Here is a 22,146-nt window from a genome sequence, read left to right as displayed (position 1 = left end):
TTTACTAACTCACCCTTCTCTGCCTTCATCCAGGTCATTTATAAAAATGACAAACAGCAGTGGCCCCAAAACAGATCCTTGTAATACACACTAGTAACCAAACTCCATGATGATTTCCTATCAACCACCACCCTCTGTCTTCTTGTAGCCAATTCAGCTAGATTTAGATACCTGGATAATTGGTGTTCATTCTGGCGTAGGTGGGACCTCTACAAATGGGATAGTGTACACCTGAACTAGACGGGTACCAATATCCTGAGGGGGGAGAAATTTGCTTAAGCTCTTCAGGAGGGTTTAAACTAATTCAGTTGGAGGATGGGAACCTAGCTCCAGTGTACAGGAAGTTGAAAGTAATGAGGTCATAAATAAGATTTCAAGGTCACGGGGTGTCCCGGCAGGCAGGAAGGTGGTTTGAAGTGTATCTACAAGAGCATCCATAATAAGGTGTGTGAACTTGCAGCCTGGGTTGGTACCTGGGACTTCAATGTTGTGGCCCATTTTCGAGACATGGATAGAGCAGGGACAGGAATGGTGTTGCAGGTTCCGGGGTTTAGATGTTTCAGTCAGAACAGTGAAGGTGGTAAAGGAGGGGGAGGTGTGGTATTGTTAATCAAGGACAGTATTACGCTGTAGAAAGGATGTTTGATGAGGACTCGTCTACTGAAGTAGAATGGGCTGAGGTTAGAAACAGGAAATAAGAGATCACCCTGTGAGGGTTTTCTATAGGCCTCCAAAAAAGTTCCAGAAATGTAGAGGAAAGGATTGCAAAGATGATTCTCAGCAAAAGTAACAGGGTAATTGTTATGGGGTTTTTTAACTTTCCAAATATTGACTGAAAATGCTGTAGTTTGAGTACTTCCGATGGGTCAGTTTTTCTCCAATTTGTGCAGGAAGGTTTTCTGACACAAACAGTTGTTCAGGACATTGATGAGGCTCTTCTGGAATACTGTGTCCAGTTCGGGTCACCCAGTTATAGGAGAGATATTCTCAAGCTGGAGAGAGTTCAGAAGAGATTTACCAGGATATTGCTGGGTATGGAAGGTCTGAGTTATAAAGAAAGGCTGGTTGGCTGGGACTTTTTTCATTGGAGCATAGGAGGTTGAGAGGCGATCTGATAGAATTTAATAAAATAATGAGAGGTATAGATTGGATTTAAGGATAGTTATCTTTTTCCTAGGACGCGGAATTTGTAGACTAGGGGGTACAGTTTTAAGGATGAGAAAGTGAAGATTGCAGATGCTGGAGATCACAGTCGAGAATGTGTTGCTGGGAAAGCACAGCAGGTCAGGCAGCATCCAAGGAGTAGGAGAATCGACGTTTTGGGCATAATCCCTTCATGAGGAATTAGGCATGTGGGCCAGGGCTGAGAAATAAATGGGAGTGGCAAGGGGGTTGGGGTTGAGGGGGAAGGTAGTTGAGAAAGCGATAGGTGGATGAAGGTGAGGGAGAAGGTGATAAGTCAGAGGGGGGAGTGAAGGACAAGTCTGGAGGGCGGTGCTGAGTTGGAGGCTTGGGACTGGGATAATGTGGGAGGAAGGGAAATGAAGAAGTTAGTGAAATCCACATTAATTCCATGTGGTTGTAGGGTCCCAAGGTGGAATATGAGGCATTCTTCCTCCAGGCGTCGGGTGGTAACGGTTTGGTGGTGGAGGAAGCCCAGGACCTGCATGTCCTTGATGGAGTGGGAGGGACAGTTGAAGTGTTCAGCCTTGGTTGGTGGGTGCGGGTGTCCCAGAGATGTTCTCTGAAACGATCTACAAGAAGGCATCCTGTCTCTCCAATGTAGAGGAGACCACACTGGGTGCAATGGATGTAGTAGGTGACATTGGTAGAGGTAGAGGTAAATTTCTGACGGATGTAGAAGGATCCCTTGGGGCCTTGGACAGAAGTGATGGGAGAGGTGTGGGTCCAGGTTTTGCACTTCCTGCGATGGCAGGGAAAGGTGCCAGGAGTGGGGTGTCAGCTGGTGGAGGGGTGGCGTGGACCTGACGAGGGAGTTGCGGAGGGAATGGTCTCTCTGGAGCACTGATGGAGGTCATGAGGGAAATATATCTTTGGTGGTGGGGTCCCAATGGAGGTGGTGGAAGTGACGGAGGATGATGCAATGTATACGGAGGTTGGTCTGGTGGAAGGTGAGGACCAGGGGGTTCTGTTCCTGTTGCATTGGGAGGGGTGGGGTTCAAGGCCGACGGTGTGTGAAGTGGAGGAGATGAGCTGGAGGGCATCGTCAACCATATGGGAAGGGAAGTTGCGATCATGGAAGACGGAGGCCATCTGGGACCTTTTGAGATAGAATTGGTCATCCTGGAAACAGATGCAGCGGAAGCAGAGGAATTGGGAATAAGGGATGGCATTTTTACAGGAGGTAGGATGGGAAGAGGTGTAGTCTATTTTTAAAAATGTACATTTTTAAGGTGAGAGGAGAGAGATTTAAAAAAGACATAAAGAGGCAAATATTTTACACAGAGGGTGGTTTGCATATGGAAGTGGTGGAAGGGGGTACAATCATAATGTTTAAAAGACATTTAGATGGACACATGAATAGGTCTGGAGGGATATGGACCAGGAGCAGCCAGGTGGGACTAGTTTAGTTTGGGATTATGTTCCCCATGGACTGGTTGGACTGAAGGGTCTGTTTCCGTGCTGCATGACTGTGACGTTATGACCACGCTTGGTGTACTGCGTACAGATTTAGTCTCCTTGCCTAAGGAGAGTAAAGATGCCTTACAGATAGTGCAGTAAAAAATTCACAGGATTAATCCTTGATGTCAGATGGCTGTCCTGTCAGGAGAGACTCACTGGGATGGTTCCTCTATTCTCTGGAGTTTAGAAGAATCAGAGATGATTCCACAAAGAGATGTAAAACTCTAAGATGGATATAGAGCTTGTTTCCTCTGGCTGAAGGTGGTTGAGCTGGAAGTCATTGTTTCAGGTTATGGGATTGGCCGTTTTGGACGGAGGGTTGAGAAGCTTTGCGACTCTCTGCTCATGAATGTTCAGCCAGTCACTGTTCCCAAGACTGTGATCAATACATGCTTACACACTAAGGGAATCAAGTGAAATAGAAAAAAGGCAGGAAAGTGGAGTTGATCTGGAAGATTAGCTCTGATCTCAGTAAATGGCACAGCAGGCTCAAGGGATGAAATGTCCTACTCATTCTCCTTATGTGTCTATAAAATAGCTTTCTGAGTACTTAGGAAACAGGACCTGGCAGGGAAAATGATTTTTGGCTATCCAGCCACCTTATCCTGTGAAGTTGATTTTGTAGGAGTTTTGCCTGAAGAGCTGGCTTCATGAATACAAGCTAATGTTCCAGGGGAGGGAAAAGTAAATGACTGGGAAGAGCTTGATACTAATCATACAAAACGATGACAACTTGTCCATCCAGCTACATCATATTTTGAGTCGCTTAAGGATGAGGCAGAGTGCAGCAGAGAAGAAAAGAAAAGGAAGCAAATCCTGCACTGTGATCTCATTGCAACATGCCTTTTTTACTCAAAGATCTGTGCATCAAGAATTGGCCTGTTCAGTATCATAAAGAGACAGAGCAGAACCTCTTGACCCTGAGTGGACAATTATTATGAATGGTTTATATGAGCTGTCAAGGGGAGAGTTGCAAACTCTTGGCAGGTTTATTTCTAGAAAATTTCTGGTGATATCTACTAGAAACTCATACCACCAACTTTCCTGTCACTGGACCTCTCTCCAATTGCCAAGGTCTTCCTGCAACCAGTTGGAACATACTACTTTTGTTCTCCAGTTGTTTCAATCTTGACTGTCTGAACAAAGCCCATTCTCTTCTCCCATGTGAATATGCTTAATGCCTTTATGTTGTTCTTTCCCCTCCAAGGTCATTTGCAGCATTGGTCCTGGATATTAATCTTCATTTCCTGAACATTCCAGGGCAGTTTCAGAAGTTACCAACTGTATTCGACTGTCTACTTGTTACAAAGCAGCACTGTGCATAGGTGGCTCAGTGGTTAACATTGCTGCCTCACAGCACCAGGGACCTGGGTTCGATTCCAGCCTCGGGTGACTATCTGTATGGAGTTTGCATATTCTCCCTATGTCTACGTGGGTTTCTCCAGGTGCTCCGGTTTCCTCCCACAATCTAAAAATATGTAGGTTAGGTGGATTGGCCAAGCTAAATTGCCCATAGATGTGCAGGCTAGATGAATTTACCATGGGGAATGCAGGATTACAGGGGTGAGATGCTCTTCAGGTGGTCAATGTGGGCTGAATGGCCTGCTTCAACAGTGTAGGAATTCTATGATTCACTGTCCCATTTACTGAAGTGGCAAAGTCAATACAGTCCGCTTGGCACAAGATTTTGTGCACTACCTAAGAATTACTGTAATTGAGAGGAGGAGCTGCTGCGAATCTAGGCTTAGAGTTGCCTTGATGTATCACAGTGGGAATGTAATCCAATTACGTATCTTAAGGATTTGGGGTACTTCATATGAGTGAGCTGCGCATGCATTTGCAACATTCCCAAATATCCTTGATCTTTTATTCTTGCCGATGAACCCCTCTGTTTAAATAAATCTCCACCTGTGAAGCTGATCAGTCACCCTACCCTCCCCAACTCTTAAACCCAACAATCTGCCAACTCCACTTCTCTGAGAAGATATCAGATATTGATTGCAATTAGACATATTCTCGTAAGAGTGCATTGGTACATAGAGTTATATAAAATGTAAAGCACAGAAATAGCTATTCGGTCCAATGTGCCTATGTCAGTATTTATGACCCATGTGAGCCCCAGCTCACCCCTATTTCATTTCAGCCTGTAAACACTGTTTCCTTTTATCTTTCATACGTGTGCCTCTCCAGCTCCTCCCTAATCATATCCAAACTACTAACCTCAACTATTCTATGTGGTGCCGAGTTCCACATTTCAACTATTGTCTGGTTAAAGAAGGCTCTCCTGAATTCTTTATTTGATTGGTCGAACTTCCTTATATTCAAAGTCCCTATGGCCTTAGAATTAGCAACACTGGGCAAAATTTTGACCACACTCTCTTGAACCCTGCCAGCCAGTCCACATTGTGATCAGACTGTCGAGGGTACAGGCACTCAATGTGATTTTCCCTGAAGTGGGCACTTAATGATCAGACATTGAGTTCACTGTATATTAAAGGACAATAGGTGGCCTTCTAGAGTGAAAGGAGTAGCAAATTATTGCAATGGAATGTAAGGTCATAGAGATGGTGTTTAAATCTGGAGGCACCTTCTTTTCTAAAGTTTAACTCTTCACATAATACTTCTTTGCAGCTGAGCTATGCTGTAGGTGGGAAGGGAGCATAATCCTCTATAAAGCAGTCTATGTCTATTGCTTCAGGGGTATAATTGGGGTGTAGGGGTGTTTAGAACATAGAACATAGAACAGTACAGCACACTACATGCTCTTCGGCCCACGGTGCTGTGCTGAGCACTTATCTTAATCTAAGATCAACCTAACCTACACACCCCTCAATTTACTGCCATCCATGTGCTTGTCCAGCAGTCATTTAAATGTGGTGAAAGTGAGGACTGCAGTTGCTGGAGGTCAGAGTCAAGATTAGAGTGGTGCTGGAAAAGCACAGCAGGTCAGACAGCATCCGAGGAGCAGGAAAATCGATGTTTTGGGCAAAAGCCCTTCCTGATGAAGGGCCTTTGCCCAAAACATTGATTTTCCTGCTCCTCGGATGCTCCTGACCTGCTGTGCTTTTCCAGTCACTTAAATGTCCCTAATGTCTTTGACTCTACTACCACCGCAGGCATTGCAGTCCATGCATCCACCACTCTCTGTATACAGAACCTACCCCTGACATCACCCCTGTTCCTTCCTCCAATCACCTTAAAATTATGAACCCTTGTGACAGCCATTTCTGCCCTGGGGAAAAGTCTCTGGCGATCTAGTCTGTCTCTGCCTCTCATTACTTTGTATACCTCCCAGGTCACCTCTCTTTCTTCTTCTCTCCAGTGTGGAAAGTCCTAGCTCACTCAATGTCTCTTAAGACATGCCCTCCAATCCAGGTAGCATCCTAGTAAATCTCCTCTGCATCCTGTCTAAAGCATCTACATCCTTTCTACAATGAGGGGACCAGAACAGGACACAATATTCCAAGTGTGGTCTAACCAGGGTTTTACGGAGCTGCAGCAAAGCTTCATGGCTCTTAAACTCAATCCCCCTGTTAATGAAAGCCAAAACACCATACACCCTCTTAACAACCCAATCAACTTGGGGGGCAACTTTCAGGGATCTATGTATGTGGACCCCAAGATCCCGCTGTTTCTCCACACTGCCAAGAATCCTGTATTTAACCCTGTGTTCAGCACCCAAATTCGACCTGCCAAAATGAATCACTTCACATTTTTGGAGGTTGAACTCCATCTGCCACTTCTCAGCCCCCTCTGCAACCTGTCAATGTCTTGTAGCCTGCAACAACCCTCAACACAATCTACAACACCACCAATCTTCATGTCTTTGGCAAACTTACTAACCCATCCTTTCTTTTTTTCATCCATGTCATTTATAAAAACTACAAAGAGCAGAGGCCCAAGAACAGATCCCTGTGGGACACCACTGGTCACCGACCATCAGGCGGAATACTTTCCATCCACTACCACTCCCTGTCTTCTTTTGGCCAGCCAATTCTGTATCCAGACAGCCATATTTTCCAGCCTGTTTCTAAGGCTGGAGCACTGGACTACCAAATTGATGCCAGAAGATGCCCTCCAAACAGCTAAATGTGATCCCACTGACTCAACGTTCCGAGCCATCCTCTTTTTAGTTGGCTTTAAGTGGATCTCAATCTCTGCAAACTTTATCAGCTGCCCTCCCCATCTGTCTCCACAATTTATTTTTTTCTTTACCGTAATGTGATGTGAATGTCACTGTCAACGCTCGAACTGAATGATTTGTGGCCATTTCAGAGGTAACCACATTGCTGTGAACCTGGAGTCACTTGTAGACCAGGCCATACAATGGCAACAGATTTCTTTCCCTAAAGGGGATTCACAAACCATATGTGTCTTTGTCACAGTCACTGATTGTTTCATAATTGCCATAACTGAAACCAACTTTCAATTCCAAATTTACGATTTGAATTTAAAATCCTCCCCAGCTGCCATAGTGGGATTTGAACCCATGGCCTGGGAACATAAGCCTAAGACTCTGATTTACACATCTGCTGGACCTTGCCACCATTTCCTCCAATGCGCTTTGCCGGTAGATTGAAGTTAAGAACTAGTGCATTTGCGGGTGTTGCTATTTCTAATGCCTACCCAGCTCTCTGCCTGGCCCAAATGGGGTTCAAGAACAGGACAATATTCCCCTAGTCTAGACAACCAAATCCCTTCATAAATCTTAAATACCACCATCCGCTACCCCTGCCGTCTTTTTGCCAGTGAAAAGTGCTGTTTAGTACTTCATAATGGTGCACCCTTTCAGTTCTGTGTATTATCCTTGTAAATCCATTTTGTGCTTTCACAGGTGCCTCTTTATGCTTTCTATAATATTTGACAGAGGCAAAGTGAAATTTCAGATGCAACCTTTGGATTGCATGCACAGAAGACTTGAGACTTAAATCTGCAATTTATCCCTCTGAAAGTGCAGTGTTAGTTTTAATTTCAATGTGGAGGTTGAGTGCCTGCCCTCATTGGTATAGGTGAGTGCTTTAGTTTGCTTTTATTGCAAAAGCACACTTTGATCATAAAAAATGTTAAAGTGCATATACAGGTACTAAAGCAGTTCTGCACAGACTTTGCATTTCAAGGAAAACAAACTTTGGAACTGACATTTCACATTGTTGCAGACATGTTTTATTTATGCAGGGCACTATTTACATTCATACTGAGGCAAGAGAGGGTCTGACAATTGAGCAGACCCTCCTTATTCTTAAGCAGAAAGATTTCAGATGCTGGTCTTTCCCCACTGCACTTTGGGTGACAGCTGCACCAGGCTTTAGTGCATCCCTCAGCACATAGGCCTGGATTTTGGAATGTGCCAGTCTGTAACACTGGCACAGTGTAGAACAGTGCAAAGTGAGAAAGCCAACTCAGGCACATTTGCCTTAAGGTTAGGCTTTCCACACCATCGTTTTGGTCATGGGAAGTAAAGTGCTGGGAGGGAGAAACTGTGAGGGAGTTAAACCTTTGACAGAGTAAAAGAGGCACTTTACGGCTGGTTAGAGAAAGCAATTCAAAATTGATATGATGAGTCATCATTTAAATATTTTAGTCTGCATAAATTTGTTTGTGTTAATAATGGAAGAGAGTTACCACTGTAATGATACTCATACATTAATCACTCTTTACTGTAAAAGGGTTCATAACAGCCATTCAGCATAGGGAAATTTAATAGACAGGTCAATTTAAAGGTCACTGACAATGAGCAGTTGTCTGTTTTGATATAAGCTCATTATCAATTTAACTTTATTGCTGAGAATGCAGGACCTATGCAGCAGTTAAGTCGACATCTGAAAACGAGAAGAATTTTCCGATGGAACACAGAAGCTGAGTGTAAAAGCAGAAATTGTGAAAAAGCTCAGCAGGTTTGGCTGCATCTAGCAAGAGAAATCAGAGTTGACATTTCGGATCTGGTGACCCTTCCTCAGACCTGATGGTAGCTAGGAAAAGCTTTATGCAGAAGATAGGGAGGGGCAGGGGGTAAGGAGTAAATGCTAGGTGGAGATAGCGTCCAAAGAGGAAGAAGAACAGATGGATAGACAAAGGAGTGGATAATAATCACCCTGGGAGGATGAATAGCTACAATCTCTGCTCCTCTCTCTTTGGGTTCTATCTCCACCTATCGCTTACTCCTTACCCCCTCCATACCTTCTGCATAAAAACCAATCTTTTCCACCTCCCGTCAGATCTGAGGAAGGATCACTGGACCTGAAATGTTAACTCCAATTCTCTCCACAGGATGCTGCCAGACCTGCTGAGCTTTTCCAGCACCTTCTGGTTTTGTTTCTGATTTCCTACAGCTGCAGCTTTTCCGGTTTTTATACAGATGTTGAGAATCTCCGTAACCTCCTACGTTCCTACAACCTTCAGTGTCCTCTGTGCTCTCCCAACTCTGGCTGCTCAACCCATCATTGACAGCCATGTTGTCAGCTACCTCGGCATTCCTCTGCCCAGACTCCTTCTCATTCTCATCCTTCAAGACAACATATTAAACATGTTTTTCAATAAGCACATGGTCACCTGTTCAAATACTTTAGGACCTTTGACTTCATTTTATGGATGAGTTAAGGGAGTTGATTCAAATCATAGATCCATAGGTTGATTGCTGGTTCCCCCTGAAACTCACTAACAGACAATTTGTTTTCAATACCTGGAGGTCAGGCATGAGTTGCTGGCTCAAGTATGCTGATTAGCACTTATCATCAGCAGAACTGGATAGCATTCTCTAGACAGTCAGCAATTTGGAGATATTCCAAAGAGATCAACTTCTGATAGCTACATTTCTGTGAAGTTATTTGTTCTACATGCTATGTGGTGAGTGTAGCAGGCTTGGAAGGAAAAGATTGACATTAGACCTTTTGTTCCCAAACTCCACTATTGGGATTTTCCTCACGTCATGTCTGGCTGTCTTCTAGACTAATTGATATAGAATGACTGCCCTGATTAGTCAATAACTCCATTATCACTGGATTACACAACAACCAGGATACAAGAAGGTGAGCGAGATGATCCTTGTCTGTCTTTCATGGAATAATTCCCACTTTTCTGTGTCCTATTCCTCAATTTTTGAAACCTGGGGGCTGAAAGGTAACTTATTTAATTACAGGGAACCAACTGAGTTAAACAACTAATTAACATTCTTGTCTCAAAGCCAGAAAAACAGAGACGTTAACAACTTCTCTCTTTACTTTGACCCTTTTGTACTCACCACCCTAGAATCACACATGATTTTAAATGATGGGAGACCTGTGTCAAAGGATGGGTAATCCCTACCTTTAGAACATGTGATAGCCCCTCATTTAAATATGCTGTTAAATTCCAGAACACTAATAGTATCAGTGACCATGGGTTAGTCAATCCGCTTAATCCAATCTAATAATAATATTTACATTGAGAAAGTACAAGAAGCTATTGTAGGGCAGAGACAGACCAAACCTTTGTACATGAACTGCAAATTCTCAGCGTCAGAGAGCATGCATTCAGTGGAAACCCAGATTTGCATTGTAAAAGATGAGGCTGTGAAATGCGGGTGGGTGTGAGCTGGTGGTATTGAATACTGGGTCAGCCTCCCACTGGACAGAGCCTTCAGTTTGCTCACTTCAACCAGAGCAGCTCTGTCCGAAGTGGTCTCTGTGTCAGCTTTGATCTGTATTAGAAAATACCATAGCCAAGAGTGGCATGCAGTCAGAATGCGACTGTGGTTTGTTTGGGAGTCCACTTTGTGAATGTAATTGATGTGTAAACGCACATGCAAACATGTCCTCTGACACAGAATTACCGAGAATTACTGGCATCTTCATTTCCTGGCAGAGAAGCTTATTTACAGACGAGAGCTTCGACTGCATTAACCCTTTTGTGGACTGAAATATCTTGCCACTGGCTATTCTTTCAGTCTGATTCTTTGAAGGTCTGGAACTGGGATAATTTCCAAAACATCCTGCTTAATAGGTTTTATTTACAGTGCTTTAAAATGTCTAATCCATGCTTCATTTCTGAATTACACTCTTTTTCCAATTTGTTTACTATTCCCTGAGTCCACACCCAGTCTTAACTCATCAAGCACAGTGAACATCGACAGTAAACAAGCTCTTATAATCAAACTAAGAACAATTGAGGTCAACATGCTGGAAATTTTAATGGCTTTGCCCAAGGGGAAGTTACATCCAGGAGGACATTAAGTGAATTGTTCATTGTCAACGTAGCTACAAAAAAGCCTAGTCTAGTCATAGAGATTAATGCTGAACACAGGAAATATTGGAAACCCATTGTTCAACCTCCCTATCCCAGCACAAAGCAGTCCTACAATCAACAATTCATCCCTCTCACAGAGTTCCATTGCTGGTTGTTAACTCTTGTCTCACTGTCCTTCACAAGACTGTGATCAGTTTCTAGCTAGAAGCAAAAATAGGGAGGACAGGACAATGGAGCTTTTGTATTTTTCAACCATAAACTTTATTTTAAACAGAGTGGAAACAATGTACCACAGCTTTAAAATCTCAAGTGAAACCCCTTGTACAACTACAAATACTTTCCTTTCAGTTTTCTCATACTCCAATATGGTAGTGCCCATGCAGCAGAGCTAAAGACATGTCCTGACTGCCCAAATTCTCTTGGCTGGCATCTTCTAGGTTTGGAGTCTTGGGCTACTGCCAATGGGTTGACCCATCTATACCTGTGAAATGGCAATTTGGACAGAAGGTAGCAAGTAGGACATGGAATGAATGAGTTGAATTGGGGTGGGTGGGGAGAAATGGTCAGGAGGGTAACTGCTTTGAACAGAGGCCTGACCTTCCATCCCCTGGCCAAACTGCAATTGCCTGCTATCCAAGAGCTGGGGAACACTGCTGAATTTTACTGTGGCACTGCATGAGACTTTCCTTCCTCCTGTTTGAGCTGGGCCACCATTACTGACAGCCAACCAATACTTGCTTGCCTGTTGTGACTGATGCTCTATGTAGATGGTCACACTTTCCACATCAGCAAGGAGATCTGAGATGTCGTGGCAATTATCTGAGAGGCATATTCCTCCAAATCTGAGCGATGCAGATGGAAATGCTGACAAAATCTTAAACCATTTTCTGCTGCTCCAGAATTCTGTCCCTCAATGGCACTTGGAGGCTAAACAAGTCTGTACAGTTGAGCAAAGCACAGAGCATTCTGCGCTGTCTGGTGAGAATTCTTCACTGCTGTCCCTGTCACACCCATTGGCCTTTGCTCATTAATGCTGCATGCTTCATCATCTGACAACCCAGCTCTCTCTTCTGACACTCCCACCCGTATGCCAGTATCTGAGCTGTCAGCGGGGTACATACATCATGGGAAGATGTCTCTTTGAAAGCCCCATCTTTCTCCAACACTGCCTTGGTAAAGATGCTAGCAGGACCTGTGGCAAATGAACAACTTGAATTAGAAATCACAAGGTGAAAGGCTTCTGCATTATTGTTGCTTATATCGATGGCTGCTAACATCATTAGCTGGAGTGAGTGTTGTGTGCTGTGTGGCTGGTTATATTCATATCCATCACCAAGTAGCTAAGACGTCCTCATCTCTCTGTTGCCAGTGACCATCCATGCCTTGGTTCCAGGCAACAGTCTGCGTTCACAAGGTATGCCGGTCTGACAGAATGCTTGGGAAGGCCTTCTGAGGGTTTTCCTTTTGTATTTGAATGTGGCTTGCTCAGATCAGGTCATCAGGTCTTGTTGCACTGAGCCTAGGAGTGAAGCATTACACTCCCATCGCTGAGCTCTTTAGCCACATCCAGCCATCCAGCTGGCTTCTTCCATTTGTCTGTCAGGGATCAAAATTTCCGAATAGCCTGCAGCATGGTGCCCAGGGTCCAAGAAGTGAGGCTTTCACATTCCACGTTCAGACTTTATCTGTGAATTCTCCTGGCTCTCATGTGCCAAGTTGACAAACCTTCAATTACAGCTCCACCAGGGACCCATTTATCATATGAGATGAAACAGACTATAGTGGAAGCAATCTTATCAACTTACTGGAACTCATCAGGAAACCAGCAAAAAGCATGGCTGAGTTAAAAAGCTACTGGAAAATATGTTGCAAAAATACCAAGAGTGTGTCAAGCTGCAGGCTTCCTCACAGCATGTAGGCCTGACTATCAAGATTCAGTCCGTTCAGTCTGTTTCTCCCCCAACAGATGCTGCCTTACCAGCTGAGTGTCTACCAGTTTCTTATGTTTTTATTGCTCTGTGGGAGAGTAACTAGCCCTACAGCTCATTTCCTCCAGTTCCTGTGTCTATTTCAGCTCCTCTACTCCAGCACCTCTCTGCATCTCGAAATGTAGGTTCAGCTTTTTACAGCACAATTGTTAACTAGTGGCAGTTCACCACAGGCTCTCCAGTTAATGGGCAGCACATGCAAAAGTTGCTTTAAATATTCATCACCACAACAAACAAGTATGATACTACCTTCAGTCTGAGCAGTGCAGAACTCTGCAACATTGGTAACACAGCTTTGACTGTATAAAGAATAACCAGTTTGCCACAGTGTTCTGCTCTGTTTACAGGCGCTGTCAAATATTTGTAAATTGTGCTCTATATATAGATATTTTTAACTGCATAGAAGGACTTCCTAATTTTATGTTGCATTATATGCTTTGATAAATTTTAGAAAAATGGAATGCTTTTCAGTCCATGTAAGCTATTATAAAAACTGCTTAAAAATGGATGTTTTTTCAAATAAACTTAATTCACAGCTAAAGTGATTTAGTTGATGAGTGTAGATAGAAAATGGATTTGGGTCTTTCAGTTTCTATTGCTAACAGAAATAGTACTTTATTGATTAGTCACTTAACTGTAATTGACCTGGTGTACCAATAATGATAACCCACTCCCCATTCCACCCCCGTCCAACCCCGCAATCTGTGATGTGTGTGTGGTAATCCCCGAGGGTTTTAAATTGCAGAGTGCAAGATTTGTAATAAAAGTGTTAACCCCTTCTTTAGACATTCTGTACAGTATGTGTGATTGAAAGTAATACTTCCAATACTGCATGACACAATTTTAACATTGACATCTTATTTCAAAAACCAAAGTCAGACATGTAAATCATGTAAAGAAGAGACCCTTTGGCCTATCACCTCTATGCTGACCTATCTACACTTATCCCATTTTCCAGCACTTGGCCGGTAGTCTTGAATGTTATAACATTTCAAGTGCATATTTAAGTACTTTTTAAAGGTTGTGAGGTTTCCCACCTCAGTGGGATGAAGGGCTCATGCCAGAAACATCGATTCTCCTGTTCCTTGGATGCTGCTTGATCTGCTGTGCTTTTCCAGCACTATGCTCTTAACTCCAATCTCCAGCATTGGCAGTCCTCACTTTTTCCCACCTCAGCTACCTATGCAGGCAGTGCATTCCAGATTCCCACCATCCTCAGGGTAAGAAAGATTTTCCTCAATTCCCCACCAACCTTCCTGCCTTTCATCTTACAATTATTAATGATCCTTTAATTAACCACTCATCTAAGGGGATCAGCCACTTCCTAGCCACGCTGGTGTCCATGCCCTTCATAATCTTATACACCTCATCAGCTCGGCCCTCAACCTTCTCTGTCTAAAGAAAATTATTTGAAAGGTGTGGTGCTGAAAACGTACAGCAGGCCAGGCAGCATCTGAAGAGCCAGAGAGTCGATGTTTCGAGCATAAGACCTTCATCAGAAATAAAGAAAATGATCCAAGCCCAAACAAACTCTCTTCATCGCTAAAATGCTCCAACCCAGCTAACATCCTGGTGAAGCCCTTCTGCACTCCCTTCTGTGAAATCAAATTCTTCCTATAGTGTATTGTACAGTTCCGTGTTAAAGCTCCTCACAGCTTCCTAGTGTCCAGCCATTCATTGAGTACTCCCATGTCTTGTTAACTTTTCCAAAATGCATCACCTCATACTTTTCAGGGTTAAATTCCATCTGCCACTGATCTGCCCATCTGAGCAACCTGTCTGTATCTTCCTGCAACCTAAGATCTTCTTGCATACTATTAACCAACTGACTAATCCTTGTGTCATTCACAAACTTATTTATCATCCATAGATGCACCCACATTCTCAACTGTTTTGTTTATACACATCATAAACAATAAGGGACCTAACTGGTAGGCCACTGAGCATTGGCCTATAGTCACGCAAGAAGCCTACTATCGACATCCTCTGTCTCCTACCACTAAGCCAATTTTGGGTCCATCTTGCCAAGTTAACCTGGATCCCATTTGTTTTCATTATTTTTATCCATCTCCCATGTGGGAACTTGTCAAAGGCTTTGTTGAAATACATGTAAATGACATCAGCTACACTACCCTCATCTGTAAACCTGATCACTTCCTCAAAAAGATTCAATCAAATTTGTTAGACATGACCTCCCTCCGATAAAGCCATGTGACTTTCCTTGACCAAACCATACCTCTCCAAGTGAAGATGAATTCTCTCCTTCAGAATTTTCTCCCATTGCATCCTTACCACTGATGTGAGACTCACAGCTCTGCAGTTCTCTGGTCTATCCCTACTAGCATTTTTTGACAAGTGGAATTCCAGTCTTCTAGCACCTCCCCTGTGGCCAGAAACAGATTAAAAATTTGGGTCAGAGCCACTTTAATTTTCTCCATTGCCACAGTTGCCTGGGACACAAATCCAGACTTGGAGATTTGTCCACTGTTAAGTCTATCAAAACTTCCAATACTTCTTACTCTCTATGTCAGTCTGCTCAGGAACTTCACAGTCCTTCTCCCCAAATTGTGTACCGACATCCTCCTTATCCTGAGTGAAGACAGATGAGAAATATTTGTTTAACATCTTACCAATTTTGAGAAGATTTGTAGCTTAGGTTGACGTTTTGGATGTAGGTTTGCTCACTGAGCTGGAAGGTTCATTTCCATATGTTTCATCACACTACTAGATAACATCTTCAGTGGGCCTCAGGTGAAGCACTGCTGAAAATTCCTGCTTTCTATTTATATGTTTGGGTTTCTTTGGGTTGGTGATGTCATTTCCTGTGGTGATGTTATTTCCTATGGTGAAGTCACTTCCTGTTCCTTTTCTCAGAGGGTGGTAGTTGGGGTCTAACTCGATGTGTTTGTTGATAGAACCTTACCAATGTTCTCTTGCTCCATGCACAGATTTCCCACTTGGTCCTTAATGGATCCTTGTCTTAACCTTGATATACTTAGAATCATAGAATCATACAGCACAGAAGACACCATTCAGCCCATCAGGTCTGTTTAACCAAAGCTACACAACCATTTCTGAAATAGATAGAACAGCAAATATCTAGAATATCTTGGGAATCTCCCTAACCTTACCCAGAAGTGATTCCCATGACCCTCTTTGTTCTTCCAATTGCATTCCTAAGTATCTCCCTGCATTTTCTCTACTTCTCTTTGCACATGCTAAAAGCCTCTCTTATTCAGTTTTGAATATTCCTAGATATCAAGGGTTCTCAGGACTTGTTGCTCCAACTTTTCACCCTAAATATGTTGGGCCTGCACTAGCCCTATTTCCTTTCTAAACACCCTTCACCCTTCCCCCATCCCCGTAATCTCCTGTAGTTGAAGTCTTAGGCCACACATTGTCACTGTGTAGTAAACATGTCTGTGTAATTTCTTCAAAAATTGGATCAAAGTGATCAGAATAATGGGATATGAGTTTGAATTTGGAAGTCACACATGCCATCCATCCATTGCACCTTCCAATCCCATCATACATTAGCAGCTAGCTGCATCTTTCTTCAATGAGGAAGCTATGCACTGAGTCACAGCTGCTGTCTGTTGTAGGCACATCCAGGATAAAAGGAATTAATACTCCTAGATATCCAAAGCGGAAATTAGAAGACTCTCACTAGCCTAAGAAAGGGCAAAAATGCTTTGCAAGGTTCCAGCCAGTCACAGCGCCTTGACCATAGATGTAGGAGCAAAATTAAGCTATTTAGCCCATTGAGTCTGATCTGCCTTTCGATCATGGCTGATATCTGTCTGAACCCCATTCTCCTGCTTTCTCCCGTAACCCTTGTTATGAAATGTACGTCAATCGCATTTCTATGAACGCGTGTAATTAAATCATACAATACCACATTATTATGTCTTCTAAAGCACCAAAGACCTAATTCAAACTGAAATATAAGTGTGTTGCTGCTCTGGTTCTTAACTTGAGATATGCATTCAATTTTGATCAAAGGCTTGATTGCCACAAGACAGGGACCTGGATAGCAGACTGGACATTCACACAAAACAGGAAGGGTCATTGCTCACAGAATATAGTCCAAGAATTAAAAACAGGGGAATAATCGATCTTAGGAGAAAAGAAACAGCCATAGTTACACGGCTTAACTTGAGAGCCTCTATGAAGTGCGTCAACCAGTTCAGGTTCTGTTTAAATTGGAACACTTAGGTACAGAAAGATATTATGGAATATGGAATTTGTTTCAGTTGACAAATAAAGTTGGGTAGACAGAGTGTCTGATGAAGGGCGTTTGCCCGAAACATTGATTTTCCTGCTCCTCGGATGCTGTCTGACCCGCGGTGCTTTTCCAGCACCTCTCTAATTTTGAGTGATGAACTACTAACATCGGAGAAACTATGAAGGAAAACAAAAGTCAAACTGGGAAACGAGTTGCAGGATTCCTGCAGGCAGGTTTCCTCCCTTTATGACAATAAGAATAAACTTTCCTTGATGAAATATGCCTCGGTGTAAGGAGATAAGGACACTACTGTGGATAATATAACCCATTTCTCAATTAAAATATTGCTTTCATTTCTAGGATTTATAATTGTAATCAATTAAACTTGACAAATCAATGTTATTCATTTACGTAATCCCTCCTTTGCAAGTGTTGTTTCTTTCCCCATTCCCCTGTATCAGACCTGTTTCTAAGCTGGAATTCTATGGAAACTATTCAGCGAAGCACTTTATAAGACTGCTTTTAGGCTGCTCTTGAATGAGTTGCAAACAAAGAACTTGCATTTGTATTTGCATAACACCTTTCACACCCTTTGGATGTACCAAGTGCTTTACAACCAAATAAGGATTTTTTAAAAAAAGATTATCCACTACTGTACAACAATGTGATTAATGAACTCTGTTTTATTTGTTTTAGCAACACTCATTCTGGAAGTTTAATGTTGCCTCAAGATATCAGGAGAGTATACCTGCTGCTCTTCATATGGTCCTCTACATGCAACTCTGAGGGTTGATGGTTCCTGCATTTGTCCTGCAATGCCCTCAAAATACCTGCATGGATCATGTGCCTAAGACTATGAATTGGATGTGGTTTGACCCCATGACTTTCTGGCCTTGTGATAACACCGAAGCCAAAGATGGGTAAGAATGGACTTCTCAAAGCTCCAAATGCTAGTTCATGTACTCCCAACCTGACCCGTCATCTGTCATCTGCAGCCAGACTGGGATTATTTGATGGGTGGAGCTATATTCCTCTCTAATACATGTGTCTTCTTACATCACATAGGTCAAGTAACATAGTTACTGGGAATAACTATTCATCCACAGTAATGTATAGTACCAATGATGTATAAATTTGTTATTAATTCAATAGATCTATAATTGAAAAGCTGCCTTTGGTAGTTACTGAATAGCTCTGCTGGTTGAGACAGTGAAAGCTAACCATTAATATGTTTTGGGTTCAGTATGGGTCAGTCCTTATTTGGCTTTCCTCATCCAGGTTGGTAATATTAGGCCTCAGAGGTAACTGGATGTACAAAGGGAAAAGGTTTCGTGCTCTTGCTTATGATCCAATAGAGTTTAATGGATGTGGTCAGGTCAGGACTACATCAAACACAACGGAGATAGTCCCTGCAGTCAAATTATCTTCCTTCCACATTGTCTTGGCTAACACAGGAAGAAGAGCTGCTTGGATAAAAAATGGGACCCAGGGGACACTATTTCAACAAGAAATCAACATGCTGAGAGATGGATGAGTGAAGAAAATTGGCAGCGTTCAAGAACAAAGAACAAAATAAGAGTCTGTGTGAGGTAGTGAAGTACTGGAACAGCTTTTGAGTTTTCCAAAATATGTTTCTCTTTTCCTCTCCCAGCGTAACATCTGCAAAAAAGACTTCAGCGTTTCAAGTCGAATGAACTAAATCCAATAAAGATTTCTCAACATTGAGTGTTGAGGAGAAAAATAAATCTTGATGTACCATTCAGTTCCCTGACTAAATTTGGGATTCCAACAGACTGGCAAATGTCTTAGACCCAACAGTGAGCCTAATGTAGAAGTCTTCAGAGACAATGCTCCTTTAAATTTTATTGTTTACGAATGAAGATACTTTGTTAGGGTTTGGAAATTGCTATTGTTTTTGTTTACATCACTTCTGGATTGATGCAGGATACAAGGATGGAGGTGCCCAGTAAACTACAACCAATATTTTTGATAATACACCTTCTTTCAAAGCAGCAATTCAGAAGGTGCTTGCAGTAATTTACAGTGCATTTTTGAATAAGCCACAGTCCTGGATCATGAGAATCACAGCAACTTCAAACACGCCATGAGGAAATTTACAATGAATGCAATATTGTTTTTCACATGCAGAATGTTTTACCAAGTATCAATTGAGTGTGCTAGTAGACTTTCACATTTTGTATACTTGCTGTGTATATACAGCTCACACCCACTTAGTTTATACTTAGCCCTGGCAGCATCTTAAACATCCCACTCCCATCTTAAGCAACCACAATGGTTTGACAACATAGTGTGAACCCTGGCTGAACTAATGGGATGAAAACAACCATAAGAGAGAGAAATTTCTTTAATCCTGTCAATATGTACAGATTCCAACCTATATTCCAGATGTGAATGAACAGCATTTGAGCCCCCGTGGTACACATGGCATTGCAACAGAAACATATCAAGGTTGATGTACTTTTATGTTTCCAAATAGATGGTACGATACTGCCCAGTTTCAAAGTTGAATTATCAAATTGTAATATTTCTCTGCAAAGTTGCTACAGGTTTTGGGATCTCTTCCCAGATTCTTGTGTTCATTTTCAATCCCAATCATTTTCAAATTAAAAGTAGCCATATTCTCACTGGACCATAGGGCTGTTTTCTCATTAGAAAGAGATGAATGGTGGTGGTTTAACCTGAGTGTCACCACACCTCAGGCAGGGGGAGAGGTTGAGAAGAAGAGTTCTTTATGGTAACCTCAGTTGGAGTGGGAATTGAACCTATGTTGTTAGCATCACTTTGCATCACAGCCAGCTAACCAACACTCCACACCCCCAACTTAGCTCAGTAGCAGTTGGTAAAACTTGAATTCAGTTAAGAGCTAGACTACTTGTAACTGTTGTCAATTGTTGTCAAAATGCATCCCATTCACAAACGCTCTTAATGCCATTCATACCTGATCTGACCAACATGTGACTTCAGACACTCCAGTGGCAATAAATACTGGTCTGAGAACAACCCTACATCACACAGGTCAATTTTCTTTTCAAAAAACACCCAGGTGTGCCATTGGCAGCTGTGCCTTCAACTATCCACTGTTTAAGTTCTGTAACTCCAACCCCAGAGCTCTTCTGCTTGGGAACAAACAAATTAGGAGCAGTAGTAGTCTTATGGCCCTTCAAGTCTGCTACACCATTCTGTAAACTCACAGCTAATCTGTTGTGTTCTGAATTCCTTAGTCTCATCCACTCGCATTGGCCCTTGATTCTCTTGCTGAACATTATCCACACCCTATCTTAAAAATATTCAGGGAACCTGCCTCCCCTGTGCAGGCAAAGAGTCACACAACCCTTTGCAAGAAAATAAAATCCCCTAATTTCTGTCCTGAATGGTTGTCCCTTAATTTTAAATAAAGTACGGGTCTCACTCACAAAGGGAAGTATCCTTTCCACATTCACCTTGTCAAGGCCATTCATGGCCTTGTAAACTTGAATCAAATCACCCCTCACTTTTCCAAAACTTTTAGGAGAATTGTACACAGTGCTGAAAGAGTACATCACAGTACATCAAGCCCACACTAATCATCCCATTGAGACCCAGTCCACTGCCCCCACGTTTGGTATTGCCAATCCACCTAACGTGCACATCTTTGGACTGTGGGAGAAAGCTACAGCACTCTGGTGGAAACCCACACAGATAGAATGTACAAGCACCACACAGGTACCCAAAGATAGAATTGACCCTAAGCCCCTGGCACTGTGAGGCAGTAGGGCTAACTACTGAACCACCAGGCCATCCTGTGAAATGCCTCTGAAAACAAGGCTTGCCTGTCCAAACCTACCTCATAAGAAAACCCACTCACTTCAGCATGGCGACATCTTGACCAAACATTTGATCACTTGTCCTAGTGTTGGCCCGTTATTTTGAATAGTTGATTGTATTCAGGTGAAGTGCTTTGGGATGTTTAAGATGTTATGTAAATGCAAGTTACTACCGCTGTTAAGTCCACCGCTTGATGTCACTCCTTGGCTCAGTCCACCAGCGTGTACACACTTTGTCTGCCGCCGGCTCATCAATAAGGAAATACAAGTACTGACTTACACTTTTGAGTTCAACAGCACTTGAACCCTGTGAGGACTGGGATAATGTTTTATTGATCGATGTACAAGGCTACAGACTGTCTCTGACTTCATTTGGGAAAGGTTGGTAATGACAAATTAGTCAGTGCTTTGCTGCATTGCTTTTGACTCCTCATAACATCCAGTATTAAAATCATTTGGAGGGCAAAATTACTAACAGATGTTTTGGATGATATGAAAACATGACATGCATTTCGAAAACAACCGAGTGGATGTCACATACAAAGGGATATCCTACAGCCATCTTGTGGCTAGACTTTGTGACCATATGAGTTAATTTAACTATACAAATAATTTCGAAACCGGTTTAACTGTTGCCATTTCTTTCTTTCTGCTTACTATGATCTTTGTGCCCCAGTTTCGTTTCTTTCTTCTATTTGTTTGAAGATAGCAAGTTTAGTAAGATTTAATCGTTGAGCCATCCAACTTGTTACTGTGATCTCCGAGAGCGAAGCTGGGAGTGTATTGTTTCTGATTGTTTTCTGAAGGCAGGAGGGTTTGATCTGATGTGGGCTCAGAGCTGTACACACAGCGTTCAGACAGTAAATCTCATCCTGCCTGTGCAAGCACGGGTCTGTTTGATGTTACCGCTTTATCAACAGCCAGGTTCCTTCATCTGTCTTGCGATTGGCCAGAATCCGCCAAAGGGCCAGACCAACAGTGGTGAGTTTGGAAGCCGCTGTGATGTGTGATGTTAATGAGACAATGCCCCTTTTATATAAAAAATAATTAAGATTGCAGCCCACACAATGTGCCTTTCAACTCTTTACCGTAGCTGCTTTAAGGCTCTTAGTGTCGCACATAAATTGTAGCTCACTTGAAGTTATCACTGAAGTTTGCCACTCTGAGCATTTGTCTTATATGTTTAGAAGCAATTCTTGCCTCTCGCTTATGGAACATCAAAGGAACATTAAATCAATTTTAAAAA

The 22,146-nt window shown here is 42.6% G+C and overlaps 1 protein-coding gene across 4 annotated transcripts in view; it reads right to left on the bottom strand.

Moving 5' to 3' along the window:
- mafa (MAF bZIP transcription factor a) overlaps positions 1–22,146 on the bottom strand; it is a 360,209-nt gene that overhangs the window by 92,396 nt on the left and 245,667 nt on the right. The window contains exon 2 of one of the 4 annotated variants that reach the window (XM_043706570.2): positions 15,088–15,234. The exons of the other annotated variants lie outside the window; for them this stretch is intronic. Coding sequence (XP_043562505.2) covers positions 15,088–15,234 — 147 coding nt within the window. The remainder of the gene's footprint in view (positions 1–15,087; positions 15,235–22,146) is intronic. 4 annotated transcript variants of the gene reach the window in all.

Source organism: Chiloscyllium plagiosum, unplaced genomic scaffold (genome assembly GCF_037043375.1).
Source record: "Chiloscyllium plagiosum isolate Xiang-an unplaced genomic scaffold, Cpla_swu_hap1 HiC_scaffold_17, whole genome shotgun sequence".
Taxonomy (NCBI): domain Eukaryota; kingdom Metazoa; phylum Chordata; class Chondrichthyes; order Orectolobiformes; family Hemiscylliidae; genus Chiloscyllium; species Chiloscyllium plagiosum.
Note: the sequence above shows the minus strand (reverse complement) of the source record. Positions and strands in the feature narration are given on the sequence as shown.